At 39.4% G+C, this 20325-nt stretch overlaps 1 protein-coding gene across 1 annotated transcript in view; it reads right to left on the bottom strand.

Moving 5' to 3' along the window:
• Positions 1-4638: 4638 nt before the first annotated feature.
• The window catches only part of LOC113591426 (uncharacterized), a 43897-nt gene continuing 28210 nt past the window's right edge, over positions 4639-20325 (bottom strand). Inside the window, exons 5-13 of the mRNA XM_035527570.2 lie at positions 12117-12776; positions 10938-10977; positions 10382-10483; positions 10062-10279; positions 9268-9521; positions 8373-8483; positions 8115-8256; positions 6092-6130; positions 4639-5865 (exon numbers count right to left, since the gene is read on the bottom strand). Of these exons, the coding sequence (XP_035383463.2) occupies positions 5594-5865; positions 6092-6130; positions 8115-8256; positions 8373-8483; positions 9268-9521; positions 10062-10279; positions 10382-10483; positions 10938-10977; positions 12117-12776 (1838 nt within the window). The 3' untranslated portion in view covers positions 4639-5593. The remainder of the gene's footprint in view (positions 5866-6091; positions 6131-8114; positions 8257-8372; positions 8484-9267; positions 9522-10061; positions 10280-10381; positions 10484-10937; positions 10978-12116; positions 12777-20325) is intronic.

The following is a 20325-nucleotide window of genomic DNA, read 5'->3' as shown; positions in this document are numbered from 1 at the left end:
TTCTTTGTTACTCTGTTATGTTATCTTATGTTAACCTGTCTGTTTGTTTTTTTCTGGTCAGCGTCTTTACCACCTCAGACGCCTAAGAGACTTCAGACTGCCCTCCAAAGTACTGAGGAACTTCTACACCTGCACTATCAAGAGCATCCTCACGGGGAACATCACAGTCTGGTTTGGGAATAGCACCAAGCAGGACAGACAAGCACTCCAAAGGGTAGTGCGTTCAGCAGAGCGCATCACTCACACGGAACTTCCTGACCTGCAGACCATCTACTACAAGCGGTGCCAGACCAAGGCCAGGAGAATTGTGAAGGACCCCACCCATCCCAACAATAGACTCTTCTCTCTGTTGAGGTCAGGGAGGTGCTTTCGCTCCCTGAAGACCAAGACAGAGAGGCTGAAGAGGAGCTTCTTCCCACAGGCCATTCGGGCCCTGAATCAGGGAAACTGATAAACTGTGGGGACCACCACCACCATGTAACATAACTGTATATCTGTATATATATATTTATATTCAATTACCTTGTTACACAACAACTGTAGATATGTTATTATACGAAATGGATCTGTACATTCTGTAGATTGTGTACATATATACACAACCATATACATTGTATATTGTGTATGTAATCATAATATACATATATTGTACATACATTGTTAATATATTTTGTACATACATAGAATATATATATATTTATCTTGCATATATATATTTCACATATAGAGAATATCTATATTTCTCTATGCACCCCTGTTTTCTTTTCCTCAGTTTGGACAGAGCACTCTCCACCATTTCACTGCGAGTTATACTGTGTATGACTATGTATGTGACGAATAAACCAAACTTGAACTTGAACTTGGGAGGTATAGCCCCACCCTCCTTACAAAGTCCAGTCATTGAATGCTACTGAGTTCTAGCTCAGACTACACACATCACACACACTAATAGATTACAAACAGATGAAAAATGTAAGATTTATCAGGTCACATCATAATTTTGTTTTTCGTTCAGGATTCTGCCTTGAAGTATACAGTAGACCTGGAGAGTGAAGTTTGAGAAACATCAAATGTTTCCTCTTAAGTGGCTTGCCTTCTGGCAGAACAGAATGGCTGCTAAATTATAGAAGCTTTATTACAGGGGCAAAGTTTTATAGAAGTGATGCTTTATTACAAGGGTAAAGTCTCATAAGCCATTATTGTTCACCCTGAGGTCTCAGAAAATGTCTGTTTATGGGAACAGGGTTGAAAGAATGAAAGATATCAAAGTAAACTTCCACCAATTCAGTTTATTCAGTTCAGTTAATGAAATTTGACAAACAATATTCTTTGCAAAGGATCTGTCATGGATGGCTGGCCATCCAGCAAAAAAGACATGCCCACTTTGGCTCAACTTCACAGCACACACCTACCCCACTCCCAGTCACCTTAATATTAATCATACTCACCTGTTTCACATTCCAATCCCTTGTTATTTAAACCCACAGGTCCCAGGAACGCAGTGCTGCACATTGATGGTGTTATGACTGACATATATGATGGAGCTTCATGTTGCCTCATGAATTACATTCTTGCTTTTTGATCCACACTTTGTGTAAGCTTTATGGACAATAAAGAGCACTTCCTAGCAGCTTCGTTTCTTGCTCCCTCTGTATTGCCACAGTTACAGAATGTAAAAATACAGTTTAGATTATACTTAATCAAAATATTTTATTCATGATCTAAATAAACATAAATTTATGTGGTTCTTATCTGAATATTCAAAGTATGCAAAATCAGGGCAGTGATAGCTCAGTGGTGAACTTGTAATTGGAAGGTTGCCAGTTCAAGCCCCACCACCTCCAAGTTGCCACTGTTGGCTCCCTGAGCAAAACTCTTAACCCTCAATTGCTCAAGTTGTATTAACTCATAACTATAAGTTGCTTTGGATAAAAGTGTCAGCTAAATACCATAAATGAAAATCAAAAACTTTATTTTAACCAATACAGGGCAATATATTAGAAAAAAAATGCAAACATTGAACTGACATAAATAAAAATCATCAATAATTTTATAGTTATAAAATAAAAACAATACACTCACCAATCTCATCAGTAGCTTGCAAAAGCACACACATCCGTGGACAACACCACATATACAGACATATACAAAGTAATAAACCGTATTTATTTGGCACTGTTTAACTTTTAAAATTCTTAAATGTATGCTTTCAGTTATTTATCAATATCTGATTGTTTTGATATTGGTAGTAGTTTCTGTGTCATGCCCCAGCTGGTACCCAGCCAAGACTTTCACAACAATCACAGTTCCTACTCTATCGAAGGTTACCACTTAATTGATTATTGCATGCACCTGCTTCTCATTGGCTCCCACTTATTTAATCCCCACAGGTAGGAGAGTCAAGTGCTGTTAAAAGCATTGTTTCTTTTGTCTATTTATCTTTTTTGTTTCTTGCCCCTGACTTCAAGAAAATGTTGCAATCTGCTTGAGTACAAAGCAAAACTGCCGAAGGGAGCTGAACTCAGTCCTGGAAGATTTATTCCACTTTGATATGTACTGAACTAAAGTTCACTAAACTAAAGTGTTCCACCAACCTAAAAAAATGACGCACACATGCTGTTGCCTCTGCTTTTCAGGCAGCCAGGTCTAATCCATGAACCTGGAATCATCGCAGAAGATTTGTCACCTTGGCGGGCTTGCAGAGTGATTTTTCTGTAGTCAAGAGGACAAAAAGGTCAAAAGTTGATCTTCTCCCAAAAAGGGGCAATGAAAAATGTCAGCTTGATACTGTGCCATCTCTCTTGAGCTTAGGCCGTGCCTCGTATTTATAATCAGTCAATGTCTTTAGGTTGTTAATGAAGTAGTTTAAGTTAATGCCATTGTAATGTGTTAATGTATCTTGGTCATTACTACCTTTACTTTTGCTGTTAACTACTTATGTCCTCTGGATCTTGTGTGTATTTGCATTAACCACCTTCCCCTTCCTGTTAGTTGGTGGCTTATTGCTGGCCTGCTAGTCTATTTAAAAACACTAATACTGCCTTGTGTTAATAGAATATTAGTGCCATAGCATGCACAAACATGTTGAAAGGAAAAGCAAACAGAAAAGTATTTACAATATGGCCACTGGCTGAACAAATGGATGAAAATGACCTTTCTTCACCAAAAAATAGATGTGCACAAAGCAAAGACAGGATGGCTTTAAATCGGCCCATTTATTTACAAGACCCTCGTATCCACTTCAGATACACTCTCTCCATTTCCAGGCTGCACATCCTATCCTGCTGAACATGGGTGCAAGACAGTAGCTCTCGCAGGAGGAGATAAACATCAAGGCATCAGAGTTTTTCAGTGAATTACCAGAAAACATCATTAACAGCTGATCATGGAACTGGTCAGCCAACTCCCTGACTATGTGTAGAAACTTGGTTCTGCTCTGGTAGATGTCGTTGTTGTACCCAATGCGGTAGGCATTGGTGCGCTAGTCACCTTCATGATCTTACAGGCCTGTTTTGTTGCCTACACAAGGCACAAGAGCAGAGCACCCAAGCCCTGTGGATCTACTGCGCCATGTCTTTGCTGAGCAGAAGTCCTCTGAGGTGCGTGACCTAATGGAGGAGCACCTGGAACACTACAGAATGTATCTGACAGACAATCATCTTCAGCTGCTGGACACCAAATGTCTGGAAGAGAAGCTCAGCATCCAGCTCAACCGGCTCAGAATGGACACATGAGTTCCTGTGCTCTCAAGCACTGGGCCAATGGAGCAGCTTTCCAAGCACAGATGCTCTTCCACATCACATGCCTCAGGAAAAATGAAGGCTCAGGTTTTGAGAGTGCCAAGACTGCAGCGGTTGGTGCTATAAACACTTATGACAGAGATATGTCGGACCTGCTGAAGAATTACAAGGCATACAGAACCTCCAGCTTAGATTCTACACCAGAAATCCATGTCCTCCAAGATCCCGTGGTTGCACTTTGACCTGTATTTTTTTCCGACAGTGAAAACGGTTATCGGTTGCAATTCACAAACACTAGATATGCTGGTGTAACTGCAGAAGAATATTTGGGCTACATTTTCTCAAATGACACTCAGCTTTTAGGACTGAAAATGACCTTCAGAAGAATATAAAAGTTTAAATTAGTCAACAAGGAACCTTCAAAGTTCAAGCCGTGTGACCTGCAAGAGAAGATTTGAAGGATTTGAAATTATCAAATCCTATCAAATGAATTGTATTGTTTGTTCATTGTTTAGAATGATCTTAGTCTTAGACTTTTTTGAAATCCTTTCTAAATTTAAGAATCAGGATTCATGCCCAGGTTTGCGGGCACCAGTCCAATATGTGTTCACCATAACTCATCTTTAATTTGCAACCATCCAAAATCATAAATAAGGTTTGACGCTGTAATGTGTCATGGGTTTAACAGGAACTTAATGGTCATTAAGGTAACGGAAACTAAAAATGCCATTTTTAAATAGAAATTTCTCTTTCAAATGCATAAACAGCCAAGATGTTTGAAACAGTTGATCACCTAATTGAACTAGAAATATTTTGATTACCTAATGTAACTAGAAATATTTGATCAACTGCAAGTAGGTCTAATTATTGTTATGATTTTAAAGAATGGATGCACACACTCAGTTAGCATTTTTTATTTAGATGTTTGCCCTTACAGTGTATCCATTTTTATGTACTCGTGTTTTGTCAAGGTGAAATTAAAGAGAGATTTCTACATTGTTTCCAAGAAGCTACTCACTTCCAATATTGTTTAGGAAATAAAACACCCAACACCTAATTGTCAAAACTTTAACAAACTTATCACTATGATTAATAATGACATTGTTGAAAAAAAATCTCAGATAGAGACAGAGGTGTTTATATACCCCCAGAATTTGTATGTGAGAGAGGAGCAGCAAATTCAACCTCCCATTTCTAACTTCCAAAAGACACAATTTATAGCCCATGACTCTACAGATGAGGATTTTGCTTATATTACTTACTTATTGCACTTAACAATAAGCATCCCTTCATGAAACAGCAGATATCACCAACAGGCTAGGTAGATCTAGGCATTCTAAAACACTCATACATAAAACAAAAGGCAAAGGTCAAGCCAACCACCAGACCAAGATGCAAGAGCTTTTATAGTTTTCTTTATGGTATATTATAGCACAACCAAAACCAACTATTGCTTTTGTCTTTCTCACACACAGAGCTGCATGTTTATATATCTTGATTTCAACTACACCCATGGAAGTGGAAAATGGCAAGTTAAAATTATTTTGTAAGTTTGTACCTTAGTTGGATTTTGGTACCATACATATACAAGGTGACCTTGATGCCTACCTCACAGGCAGTCACCATGGCACAGAAGAGTTATAGAAACATTTAGAGAAGTACAGAAATACAAATATAATATAAAACATAATCAGAAATAATCACAAAATAAAGCATTCATATTGATTCCTTCACCAGTCATCTGGACCTCTGTAGTCACTGGAGGACTGGAACTGGGCACAGGAGTTCATTCACATAATCTGGCTTGGCCACAGAGGTATGAAAACAGGGTAAACTCACATGTTGCTGAAGCACTAAACTTGGCTGGGTCCAGACTCCAGGTCCTCCACTAAGTGAGGCATCTTCTCCTTAAGGATTTCATACAACTCTGCTTTTCCAGCTTTGCCAGTTGTTTGAAGAGCATCATACAAGAACCTCATTCTCTGATGGGATGTACTTGCTGCTTGTATGTTGCTGTACATTTCATCAGTGATCATGTTTTTGCTTTTTAGACAGTCTGCTATCTCCATCACTGAGGAAACTCTCTGAATGAGCTCATTTTTGTGTGTATCCACAAATGCAACACCTGGAACTCAAACATGAAAGAACAAAGATGTACATTTATCTTTCAGAAAACAGAATCATTTTACTTACACACAAAGAGAGAGTGAGAGAGAGAGAAAGAAAGAAAGAACTCTCATATACTGGGCTACATTCTCCAACATCTGTGCTACAGAAGCATCTCAGAATGCATGGAAAGAGCAGCTACATATTACAGCTAGATGTAAGATCTACATGGTGGAAGCTCATACCTGCATCCATTCTGAGCAGGGCTTTCTCTGTACTATAACCTGATGTGACCAGATAGAAGCAAGAGATTATTATTTGTACATTTTTAAAATAACTTGAAATCAAATGTCTAGTCAGAAGACATTTTCTGCTATTCCTGCTATTGTATAAACTCAAAAGAGTATGCAGATACACAACTGTTAGCAATCCTCAATGGTCTTATAACGGAATGCTCATCTCTCACGAGTCACATGGTTTGGCCCCTCATGAGCAGTGGGGGGAAATTCGTTTAAGGCCATGCCTGTAAAAACCTGTACCTTGTTTTGTCTTTGTGTATTTAAACCCGTGTCAGTGTGTGCAGTGTTGTGGTCATTGTTGATGTAGCATGTTGAGGTTAATGTTAGCATCGTCATTGTTAAATGTATTTGTGTTCATCTTTTTTATTTAATGTTAACCGTTTCATGTTCATCGTTTGAGTTATATGTGAGCGCCGTTGTCTTTATGTATCAATAAATGTTTGTACACGGCGATGGAGTCTGTGCATCCTGCCCCTCACCCTGTGGCACTCGGGCCAATGCGTTACAGGTCTATCAGCTCTTTGTTTGATTGTCTAGAGGACATTAAATCCTGAACGTGTCACAATATTCCGCAGCTAAACAATGACCAGACTGAATTTCAAACACCATGAACTGTGAACTGAGAAATGCATCACTGTCACATAGTGTTGCTATCTATGAAAATTATAAACTGTCAAAAACAACTGGGTGTTACTTTCCCAAGGACTTTAGCTTTAATGTTTTCATGCATTCTATGACCTAAAATATATCTAAAGTGTATGATATTCTCTTACCAACTGACAGTTAAAAACTTACACATGCTTTTGTGTCAACTTGTCTGGACTACTGTAATGCTCTACTATCTGGTATACTAAAGAATTCCATCTCGTGTTTTCAGAGTATAAAATGCTGCAGTGAGAATTCTGGCACACAAGAATGAGGGAGTGTTTTTCTCCTGTTCTCAGACAGCTGTACTGGCTATCTGTGTCCTTCAGAATTGATTTTAACATATTTTGAATGACCTTCAAATGCTTCATAGTCTCACCACATTGCAACTCAGTAAACTGGTTATTAGTTACATTGACAAAAAATTTAAATTGGCACAAGAGCTTTCAAATCTAACGTGGGTAACACCTGCATGTTACTCACTACCTCATTGTTATTATCATCCTAAGCTTTGAAATGCCCTTTCTAGTAACCTCAGGGGTCAAGGACCTTTAAGAGGAGGGTTACATTATTTTGGGGGGTCAGTTGGCATTTATTTATTGAATCAAGTTTACAACTTGATATAAAATCTCCTTTATATCTCTATTAACTGAAAATGCAATGTTAAGATGACTGCGTATCCTAAAATTATTTTTGCCTGTTTTATTCTGAATGGAAAATGGCTGTATTACAGTTCTTCTGTGGGTAGGCGATTATGTGATGGAGACTGTCAGGACTCAGGAGGGTTAATATGTGATCTGGCTTTCATGTCATGCATCATGCTCAGTGGCGTAGTGTCAGAGCAAATGTTTGGCACCTGCCAGGCCTGGGTTTGCAGGTGGATGCTGTCATTGTTCTCTACCTGTACTATATATACATTTTACACATGTTGGACGTAAAGGAATATCTGGTGGTAAACAAAAACATTTTATTCAGTGTTCAGAGTAGTTTCAAATGTTTATTATTATTATTAGTAGTAGTATTATTATTCTCTGTTTTACTACCTCTTATAATAATTCCTTTATTATTTTCTAATGATCATGTTTTGTTTTACATTTTTTGTACTTTCTGGTACAGTGGTCTTGGATACCTTGATTTTATTGCTATTGTCGTTGTTACAAAATGCTTTTAGAAATTAAAATGCGCTGTAGTGTAGTACTGTATTATTCAGCAGGAACTCTTAGGATATTAATTTCATTTATATTGAGACCAAACAACATTTGGTGTATACCATTTATATATACTACTTTAGTATGGGCATTACCAAGTGAAGACACATAGCTACCTTCTGTAAGATAGAGCCGGTGGGTTTCCCACACTTCCTCTTCATTTTCATCCAGAAGTTTTACTGTGACATGGTCAGCCTCAAGGAATACCTCAAATGTTGGGTGGTAGTTTGGACCATAATCGCAATCAAATATTGTAACCTCAGAAAAAAATGACAGCTTGAATACTCTGTGATGTAAAAAAGTATATCAGTTTGGACAACTGGATGCTGTTTTAATGATGACCCATTAGTTGCCATCTTGCAGTATGTAGTTACCTTTGGCTGGGGGACATAATGGTCACAAGAAGGTCTGTATTTTCTACCAGGTGTCAGCTGGCATGTGGAGCTGGTCGTTATATGTTTAAAATCCATATGCTGGTCCTGTACCTTGAAAAGAGGGGATTTTATATGTTTTCATGTGATACTAAACATGTTTTTGATCTGATTAAACAAAACTACAGAGATTCCAGGATGAGGAGTTCCAGTGAACCCTCCAAGTGATAAGTTGGAAAAACTCGACAGGTGATTCTGCACAGTTTGACCATTTCAGCAGTTTGGTCATTTCCCTGCTTAAGTACAACTGATTCAACTCATCAGTTAATGAGAAGGATTTAAGGTGTTCAGAGCAGTAAACTTGACAAAATATGTTGGACTCCAGTTTTCCAGCTCCACAGAACCACTTTTGGGTAGAACTTTACACCACCATACTTACAGTCTAACTATAACTCTAAAGGAGCAATAAGTAATTTTCCCACCAAAAACAATACTTATTAAAGTATTTAGCAAACAATACTTATTAAAGTATTTATTTATTTTTACTTTTTGTATAACGTGTAGCTCACGTGAGAACCAAACTGATTTCTAGTCCTCAAATTAACCAGTTTATATTCCATAAACAAATAGGCAGCTATGTTGAAAATTTTGTAAAAAATCTGAAATATCCTGACTACTAGGTGTATATGTTTTATAATGTGAAGAAATGACTTATTCCTCCTTTAACTACAGTGTAACAATAAGTAACAGTATCACTGCATACATAAACAGAGAGTTGTGGCAGTGTATGTTTACATATTGTCAGTACAATACATTGTAATTAATGGAATAGTTATAGCTTTACTGTAAAAATGCTGGTGCAATGTAAAGAGTTCTCTGTTTGACAAAGATGAAGTACCTCTTTAACTGGCACCACCCTTGGGAGCAAATGGATGTGTAGTTGTTTCAGGTTTTGCATGCCAGTTATTGGTTTGTAGAAGAGTAACACCTGTGCACTCATGGAACGAGCAGGGAATATCTTTCTTATCAGGCCAAAGAGAGAGAGTCCATGGATGGCAACAATCACGTGTGTGTCTGTCACTCTCAGTGGTTTAATGACCTCTAGATTTTCGCCAGTGAAACGAGCCACAGCCAGTTCAACCTGATGTTCCTCTGGAACACAAAACAAAGAAAAAAAAAGGTTTATTTGTGTATAGATTTATAAGAACCTTTCTTGTGATAACATCATTATATAAGAAGGTAATTAAAACACTTGGTTTAACTGGTAAAAGTGTCTTGTATAAGAGTTTAAGATTAACGGCAAATATTAACACAGAGGTTTAACACTGCTTGTTACATTTACAATAATTTATGGTTAAATTAGATAGCTACATAAATAGTAACACAGACATCTTGGCTAATATCATGTAGTCCTCATCCCCAAAATGAGACACAAAAATTGTTTACATTGCACATAGGCTATGACAAAACCTGCTTTGATAATAATCTCACAATACACACCCTGTTATGATTTCATGTAAAGTTTCAAGGATAATGCAGTTATTTTTCCAAATTTCATTCAGGGCACTACAAATGTATATGTGGCTAATTATTATATTTGACCAGGATGAACAAAATCAGGGTTGAAATGTCAAAAAAAAAATCAGAACACTGGATACAGAATTTCTCATGAAACTTCAAACATAAATTTACCAGAAATTACTTCACAGTGTGGCAGGTGCAGATGACTGACTGAACCTTCAAAGCAGTCTATATTGTACAGGGGTCCTGCAGGCTGCATGTGACCTAAGCCATCCAAGAGATGGGTATCCCAGGAGACGATTCTGTACAGCATCTCCCCTTTCTCCTTCATGTCAAACACAATGTTGGTGATTTTACACTGGAACTGACCAGTATAAGGGCACAGAAACCTGAGGGAAGAAGACCAATATGACAGAAATGTGCCAGATACAGCAAATTAGCTGGTTATGCAGTTTGTGTGAAGGTGAAAATGAAATAAGAAGATACAGTACCTGTATGTGTTACTGTTCCTGTCCTCTGAATGGTTTTCACCCATTTCAGGAATAAATACTGACATCAGCAATGACTTTGTTGGCTGAGGGTGGTCACTAAGACTGAAAACAAAAAATGTTGAAAAGAATAAATGAATATACCATTGACTCAAATCAATAGATTTCTCCAGAACACTGGAGACATAATTTCTCACAAGGATTCAAGCACAGGATTAACAGGCCTGAGCAGCAAGAAACAATGTTTCAGCAGTAGGAAGTAAAATAGCAGCAAATCAAAAAATATTTTGTTTGTGAAAATCTTATTTTTACATTTTGTATTGGGGTTACCAATGAGGGTTTTTTTTTTGTTCTCAATGTAAATGATTAGGAAAACTGTAAATTCAGGTTTGTTAGACCCAAGAGAGACCTTGTTTTCCACCTCACTTTCATGGAAATATTACTGCAAGAAATAAATACTCATCTGAATAATCTGCAATCTCTGTTGTTTGCCATGTCCTCACTAAACAGCAGGGAGGAATATCCACCATGTCTGAATGCTGAAGTGCGTTTTACTTACTGACAGCCTGAGCTCCCACTGTCTTCAGTCATTTCCTGCTCTATGTAAGAAAATAAAGCAAACAAAACACATGTAACACGATAACTTTGGTCCTAAAAGGGAGTCTTTGCATTATACAATATAAGCTGTACATACTTTGATATTTCAGATACAGCTTATAACACTCCCTAAGGGGTTAAGGGTTGTGGTTCATAAAGCTATATCGAATAAAGTCTGTCACTTAGCTGTTACTTGTTATATCAAATTGTAAGTATATGTCAGATGTTATGAAGGTCTTATGTAGGTTTTACGTAGACTTATGAGCCATTCCCTTGTTAGCAGTAATTTACCAGTAATCCTAACTGAGCCCTATGAAACAATCTTTCATGAGTGAAAATTTAAATTTTTAAAAAATGTATTTGTTCCTATCTTGTGACTGGTGTTACATCCCTGAGTGCCCATATGTATGAAAATGTGTAGGTATGTTGGATGTCTGTGCAATGTGGGTTCCAGATTCTTGAAATCTCGTGCTGGTTTTTCCACACACTCCCCATTGAAGAAAGGAGGAAGGTAGCAAAAAAGGAGTATTGTGCTTGTGGTTAAGTTGAACACTTGTTGTGTCTCTGACTTAGTTGTCTCTAAGTATGATATTATGATTGCTTATTCCCTTATGGTTTATGGCTGCTGTGTATATTATATATATATATATATATATATATATATATATATATATATATATATATATATATATATATATATATATATATATATATATATATGTATAGTTCTGTTTGCCTGTTTAGTCTCTTCTGTTGCTGTCACATTTTAGTTTCCATGTTCTGTTGTCATGTATTCTGGTTTTGTTTCTATGACTTTTTGACCCTGGACTGTCTCTATCACAATAAATATGCATTTGCTCTTAATAAACATCATTCTTCTCAGCCTTCACATCCTTCCTGTTATCGCTCAGCCTTATACACTCTTACGAAAAGTGTAATTAACAAATCAAAATAGACTGTGATGCAATTTTTTTTATTTATTTTGAAAATGAAATAAGTAGACCAATTACTAGTGCTTAAGTGTCATTCTAAGCATTTCAGACCATTTGGACAAGTACGCTTCAAACACCCAAATACAAATATTTTCCTAAACCCAATTTCATTGCAATTAACAAACAGACAATCAAGCAAATAAACTTACCAATCACTGCTGTGATGTCTTCTCTTTGTTTCTGTACCTCCATCCTCCTCTCTTTTGCTCTCTCTTCCTCTGCTCTCCTGTCTTTCTCCTCTCTGTCTGCTCTCTTTCTCTCCTTTTTAAAATAGTAGCCTCTGTTTGCTGCCACCATCTCCTCTATCTTCTCCAGCAGCTCTGTGACCTGAGTGTCATCACCCCTGTTCTTGATGTTGAGAACATGGTACCTGTTCCCACATTTCTCAACCAGCCATTGGAGGTTCTTCCCTTCACTCTCAATGTGCTGCTCTATGAGTGTGTCTCTCAGATAGTCCCCAAACGTGAACAGAACCATAGTGTGACTCCAGATTCTCTCAGTGAGAAGGTTCATGTGTCTGTCTAGTACTGTTCTATCATGATCTTTAAAATTTGAGTCCATACATAAGACCAGCAGTACAGCATGTGGTCCTGGAGGACACAGCTCTACAGGTGTATATATCCACCATCCTGGAGCGTCAACTACAGTGATCTTCCTCCCTGCTACTTTTCCCTGTCTCTTGACACACTGAGCAGTACTCTTTGACCCAAACTCCTCTCTTCCCAGGATGGTGTTTCCTGCTGAACTCTTCTCAGAACAGCTGTTCCCCAGCAGAATAATCCTCAGTTCTGAGGGGTTGTGTGTCTCACCTGAAAAAATAAGCAAAAATAAAATAAACAAATGAAAAAAAAAAGCATTTATTATGAATATCAAAAAATAAATAAACAAATTTGAAGTATCAATTAGCTATAATTAATTCTCACAAAATAATTATAGAACACATTCTTGAAAAGGACCCATCTCGAAAAGGCCTGGGATTCCTTCTGTACTGCCTGAGTGGACATTTCTCCCAGACCCAGGGGTGGTTGTAAGAAATGTGACATGATAATCACTGAGGGTGCTGGTGCCTCGGTAACTTCAACATTGCCCAGTGGCCCATGGGGTACATCCCTGAAACTGACACCATCTCATGCTCCTGCCCCTGAGCATCCTCGTCTCCATGGTGATTTGTCTACTCCATATTTTCATTTTCTCATTTAGTTTCCATGGTTTCTATTCTCTACCCTTTATGATTCCCAGTTGCTTCCATATTTAGTCTCCATATTTAATCGCCATGTTTGTTTCCTATCGTCGCTGGTCATTCCCCTTGTCTCCTAATCTTTCTGATATCTGGTCTTGCTCTCCTGTATTTCAGTAGCTTTTTTATTCAGTTTCTTTATATATATATATATATATATATATATATATATATATATATATATATATATATATATATAATTTATTTTTTAGTTCAGTTACACTTACTGGTTTAGCTTTCTGTTCTTAATTAACATATTCATTTACATTTACAGCATTTTGCTGTGTTCCTTTAGTTTCTGTTTTTCTGTTTTTACAGTTATCTGGTTGTATCTGGTTCATAGTTTTCTGTTGTGTTCAGTCATCATTGTTTTAATAGCCTACTGCATCCTCATTTCTATGGTTTTTGCATCTCCTGTTTATGATGTGGTTGCTTAATGGAAGTTCTAATTCTGCTCCTAAATTTTCTTCTTTAGTTTATGCTTTTAGCTCATACATATATTTCAGTTCCCTGTCATTCTAATCCATTGTCCTGTTTAGATTCTAATCCTTTATATAATTGTTATTTTGTGACCTGTTTAGTTTCCTTATTTAGTTATAACTATTTTGTATATTGTTATTCTCATTTGTTTTATATTTTCAGTTTTGTTTATTAAACACACACCTGGAGTAGCAACATTCACCCCTCTGACAGACAAAGCTTTGGAGCAACAGTGTCGTATTTACAAACACAAGGACATTGGCAAAATCAGATGCTTGTAGATATGAAACAGGAGTTTGATTTATTCATAGTTCAGGGGTTGTGGAATAATCCAGGATGAAGATCAAAAGAACATATAAAGGGAAAATCCAAATCATAGAGAACAGTTCGTGTCAGAAACCAGAAGAGCAATCACAAAACGAACCAGGCAGACAATCCAAAAGGGGCAGACAAAATACAATAATGAGGAATACAAAGACAGGATACAGTACACAGAAAAACTATCCAAAATAACGCTCTGGATGCTTTAGTAAACTACTGGCAATACTTCGCAATGACTGCGAGTTTGAAACAGTCTTATATACACCAAGAGTCAGGACACACAGGTGAGTTCAATATTCCAGTGACACTTATCTGATTGGATGCCTCTGATTAGTTGATTAGTCGATGACCGGGTGACGAACAGGTTGCTGGGTATTGTAGTCTGCTAGGGGATCTGGCGGTCTGATAAATACTGTCACGCCGTCCAACACTTATACAACTACAGTACCCATCATGCAGTTAGTCTCCAGGAGAGCGATTCATCCAGTCATCGACAGTTCACCAGATCCTCATCACCTGCTTATTGAGTTCACCTGTTTTTTCATGTATATAAGTCATCCCATAACTGTTTGTCATTGCGAAGTATTGCCTCCAGTTTACCTGAGCATACTGAGCATTCTATTTATGTTTCTGATCTCTTGTGTTTTTGATCTGGCTTTCCCATTTCTCTCGAATACGATTTTTGCCTGCCCCTTGTTGGATTTGTTTGCCTGTGTTATTGCACTACGGTTTTTTGGACTCGGACTGTTTACGTCTATGATTGCGATTACCCTGGACTGTATCACTCTGGTTCTGACCCTGGCTAGTTTAACCACCACAGATACAAATTACAATAAAACTCCTGCCTTTTATCTGCAAGCATCTAACTGTGCTTTCAGCATTACAAATACACACGAGTAAACAACATCAGAGATCAAAACAAGTGAAATTTGGAAAGAACATTTTAAAGAGTTATTGGACAGTATACAAAAAAACAACAACAACTAAAATTAGCATCTCTGGGACTCTGTCTAAATTTAGAAGAGGACAGGAGACATTTAGCAGACTTCGTGCTCTGAATGACTGGCTGAAAGCATGAACAAAGAGAAACAACTTGGATTTTATTAATAAATGCAATATTTTGGGGAAATGTTTTCATCACAGAGATAGATTGCATCCAAATCACAGCATCTCTATGATTTTATCAGAGAATTATTCAACTGCAATTAGTCAAATGTGATGAGATAGAAGTAAATGATAGGATCATAAACTCACTGGACATAAAACGATACTTCTCTAGTCAAATTAAAGAAATCACAAAACAGTACAAATAAAGAGAACTAAAAGAAAGAAATGGTTTAAGTTGATTGACATCAGTACTACCTGGTGCTCCTAAGTGGAACAAAATGGAGATTTTACAATGGCTCGCCTGAATGTGAGAGCACTATTTAATGAAACCGGCACTATATATTATTTTATTGATGAACAGAAGCTAGATTTTATATTAATGACTGAATGACTGAAACTTTCTGAGATGGAGCAGTTTTTTCTGATTGAAACAGTTCTACAGAATTATGTTTTTATCCATACTGTACAGTAAGGCAAGAAAGAGTCACAAACAGAGATGAAGTTGAATGCAGGTTAATAGAGAACAAGTTTAGTCCACAACCGTAATCCAAATAAACTCACCAACGTTAAATCCAAAAGAGCAGTCAACAAAGAAACCAAAACAAAGGGTACAGGCAAAGAGGGTAATACAACGACATAAATCAAATAAATCATCAGAAACACACACTGACAGCTACGGATTAGAAATGTAAAACTAGTTGACAAGACTTCACAAAGACAAAGTGAACACACAGGACTTAAATACAAAGACTAGGAGGACCAACAAGATGCAGGGGGAAGAACCAAAATAAACCAAAACAAGTAAGCAGAAGGAAACAAAACCAGGAAGTAAATAAATATAGTAGCATTGCTGTGGGAACTGCGATGCCAGGGATTGCAAAACTGACAGAAAGGGATGGACTAGTAACCCTTTCTAACATCTTTAACTGCAAAACTATTTCATATGGAAATGTTTCTTCATTTGAATATCTGGCAATTTTATTTAAATGTTAAGAACCAGTTGTCATTAATCCTGAATACAACCCTGATTCTCCCACTGTCACTGTTCTGCCCAGATCCACCTCATTTTGTGATATGCATTGGCACACGCAATCATATTCACCTGCACTTTAACCAGCCCCACATGTTCCTTATTTTTCCCTGCTTCCCCAACTCTAATATTCTCCTTTTTATACAGCTCTTCTCCTCTTTGAGAAGTATTGCCAAACTTATGTTGTATACTGAGCGGATCTCTTGCCTGCCATCACATGTATTGACCTCTGTCTAACCCTCGGACACCTCATGGACGCTGTTCTACTGTTACAAACCTGGAATGGAACAACCACAAGAAAAGCCCACCACTCTGGACTATTCATTTAAAATATCGATCTCTCTTATTCACAATCAGTGCATCAGTAGCCTGCTCATCAGAAAATAATAAAAACTCTTGCAATTGGATACTTTCTTGCCCGGAATGTTTCCAGTTGTTACAACAGTGTTGCTAGTGGCTGTTTATCATCCATGCAAATATACACTGTCCATTTTGCCTGATCTATCAGAACTATTGTCTATTTGTATAACTAATCATGATAAGTTTCTCTTAGTAAGTGATTTAAATTTTCATGTCATTAAACTCTCAGACTAAAAAAAACACTAAATTCATGTAAAGTTTAAAGACATTAGACATTACTGAGCACATAATGAGTCCAAAACAAAAATATGTGTAAGGGTTGGCACCAGGCCAAGGCCCCCTCCGGCCACCAGAGGGAGGCCTCGAGTCAACCACACCACTAATCAGGCTTAACACCAAACAGCTGGGCTAGACCTTATAAAAGTCCAGTGACCCAGTCATTTAGTACTGGGTCTTTGCTAAAGTTTTGAGCAAAGCTCCTAGCTGGTAACTCTGGGTATGGAGGTCTGTGAGCCCTAGCTCTGGCATGGCCCACCCCAGTCTGGGAGCACCAAACTGATGTATGTTCCACTGCAGCAAAATTCACTGCTGCCCTTAAGCAGGCTTTCAACCATCCAGTCACTGGAGGGGAGACGATTTCCTGTCTCCTTAATATATGTCAGAGGAAGAGAGCAGTGGCTGATTATGCTATTGAATTCTGCACTGTGGCGGCCGAGAGTGGATGGAACCCCACAGCGCTGATGGCTGCTTTCCACCAGGGCCTCAGAGAGGACCTCAAAGATGAACTGGTCCACCGTGATACTCCTGCCTCTCTCGATGACCTGATCCATCTGGTCTTGAGTATTAACAATCGCGTGTTCGTCTACTTAGATGACATATTGATCTACAGCCAAACGGTAGACACACATGTTACCCATGTTAGGCAGGTCCTCCAGCTCCTACTCGAGAACCACCTTTTCGTCAAGCTGGGGAAGCCCATGTTCCATGCACAAACCATTTCTTTTTTGGGATTTATCATCTCCCATAACACATTATGCATGGACCCGGCCAAGGTACAGGCTGTGGAGAGCTGGCCTAAACCCACCTCGGTGCATCTGGTCCAACGCTTCCTGGGCTTCACGAACTTCTACTGCAGGTTCATGAAGAACTTTAGCATGGTTGCAGCCGCACTGACCGCGCAGACCAGGAAAGCAACTGGTCGGTTCTGCTGCTCTACCGAAGCCCAGCAGGCATTCAAAAAACGAAAGCGCCATCTATTCATGGCTCCTATTCTTTGGCTCCCTGATGCAGAACTTCCATTTATTGTTGAGATGGATGCATCTGAGATGGGTGTTGGTGCAGTTCTGTCCCAGTGATCAGGAGAGGACAAAAAACTGCATCCCTGTGCCTACTTTTCTCGGCATCTGTCCCACGGCAGAACAGAACTATGATGTGGGTGACCGCGAATTACTGGCAGTCAAGCTTGCACTCAAAGAGTGGAGACACTGGCTGGAGGGGGCAAAACACCCCTTCCTGGTCTGGACAGATGACAAAAAATTGGCCTATATACAACAGGCCAAGCAACTTAATCCACGCCAGGCCAGATGGGGACTGTTCTTTGTCCAGTTTGATTTTACCTTATCATTCCGGCCGGGCACTAGGAATGTTAAACCTGATGCCCTCTCCCACCAATGGGAATCCTTGTTGCCTTCTGCTCCACCCTCGACCGTTATCCCAAGGGCCCACATCATGGTGCCTATCCAGTGGGGGGTTGAGGAGGCAGTACGTCTCTCGTGGCTGAACCAGGCCCGGGTGGAGGCCCACCGGGACAGCTGTATTGTCCTAAGGCGGTTAGAGCTCAGGTCCTCGAGTGGGGACATGCATCCCCCTTTTCAGCGCACCCAGGAGTCACACAGATGCTTGAGTTTCTCTGTCGGCAGTTTTGGTGGCCACGCATGGAACCCGATGTCCAAGCATTTGTGAACTCCTGTCACATCTGCGCTCAGTGCAAGGACACCAGGACAAGGCCCGCTGGTCTGTTGCACCCACTGGCTGTCCCTTTGCACCCTTGGTCTCATCTGTCGCTCAATTTTATCATGGGGCTGCCCCCATCAAGGGGCAACACTGTGATTTTGGTGGTTGTCGACAGGTTCTCCAAGGCTGGCCACTTCGATGCTCTGCCAAAACTGCCATCTGCAAAAGAGACAGCTAAACTATTACTTACTCATGTTGTCCATATTCATGTGTTGCCTAGCAACATCATGTCAGACTGCGAGCCTCAATTCACCAGCCAGGTCTGGGTGGCCTTTTTTCAGATGTTGGGGGCAGAAGGTAGCTTGTCCTCTGGCTTCCATCCCCAATCCAACGGCCTGACTGAAAGAGTTAACCAGGAGCTGGAGCACACCCTGTCTGGCCTCTTCCTGCCCATCCTCTTGGTCTGAGCACCTATTTTGGGCGGAGTTCATCCACAACACCCTGTGGCACTCCTCCTTAGGCATGTCACCATTCAAGTGCCAGTACGGTTATGCTCCACTCATGTTTGCCGACCAGGAGGCCGACGTGGGTGTCTGGTCTGCTGAGCAGTTAGGTGCTGCCGCACAGGGCTCTCATATCTGCTACAGCTGCTCAAAAACGTTATGCTGACAGGAGATGCCGACCAAGGCCAACTTGTAGGCTGGGACAGCGGGTTTGGCTATCAGCCAAGGACCTGCCTTGGCATGGTTATACCCGCAAAGTCGCCCCTCACTACATCGGGCCATTCAAGGGTCTTCGCTGCATAAACCCCGTCTCTTATTGCCTTGCCCCATCCTTCGTCATTGCGTGTCCACCCCACTTTCCATGTATCTCGCCTTAGACCCTTATTGTGTTCGGTGGGCCCCTCCGACCCGCCGGGTCCGTGCATGATGGACTGTGCACCAGTGTACATGATCAAGCATCTCTTGGATGTCCGGCGGATTTGTGGTGGAGTCCAGTATTTGGTGGACTGGGCCACCAGAGGGAGGCCTCGAGTCAACCACACCACTAATCAGGCTTAACACCAAACAGCTGGGCTAGACCTTATAAAAGCCCAGTGACCCAGTCATTCAGTGCTGGGTTTTTGCTGAAGTTTTGAGCCAAGCTCCTAGCCGGTAACTCTGGGTATCGAGGTCTGTGAGCCCTTGTGCTATGCCTCTTTTCTTGTCTGCAGGGGTGTTCATGTTTTTACACATCCCCCTCCCCTCTCCAGTTTTCCCTCTTGAGTCTGTCTCTCTCTCGAGGCTTCCCTTAGCCATTCAAGTTCCTCCCTGTTTTTTTATTTTGTTTGGGAAGTTTTAGTTTGGTTTTCCCCAGTGCATCAGGGTCGCCATTTGTTCCTGTGGCAACCTTTGTAATGTCTCGTGGCTTAGTAATGTCTTGTGGCTTATCTATTTATATTAAATACATTTTAAATGTTGCCATCTCTGATCGTTATTGCATTTTTAAATATATTGGCTCCTACTATCATTAAAGATAGAGAAATAAAAGAAAAACATTTATTGTAATGCATCAAGTGCAATTGTCTTCACTAGTGCTTTACAGTGTAAGACTCCTCCACATGTTAGTTCAAGTGTGCATGATATGGTATGTACTTTTAATCTTGGGCTAAGACCTATTTGATTGCTTTGCAACAGAGAAAACAAAAGAGAAGCTAAACTAATTAAACTAATTATGCATTATGAAATTCTTAAAAATTTAAATAATGTAGTATGAGCAGACAGAAGTGCTTACTTCTCAAAGTGATTAGATGAAAATGAATATAATCCATGCCCTCTTTTCAACTATTGATAGTCTTTTAAATCCTAAATTAATATCTCACTCAGACTCC

This window comes from Electrophorus electricus, chromosome 8 (assembly GCF_041902795.1).
Source record: "Electrophorus electricus isolate QZ-2024a chromosome 8, ASM4190279v1, whole genome shotgun sequence".
Classification (NCBI taxonomy): Eukaryota; Metazoa; Chordata; class Actinopteri; order Gymnotiformes; family Gymnotidae; genus Electrophorus; species Electrophorus electricus.
This window is presented reverse-complemented; position numbering and strand designations above follow the sequence as displayed.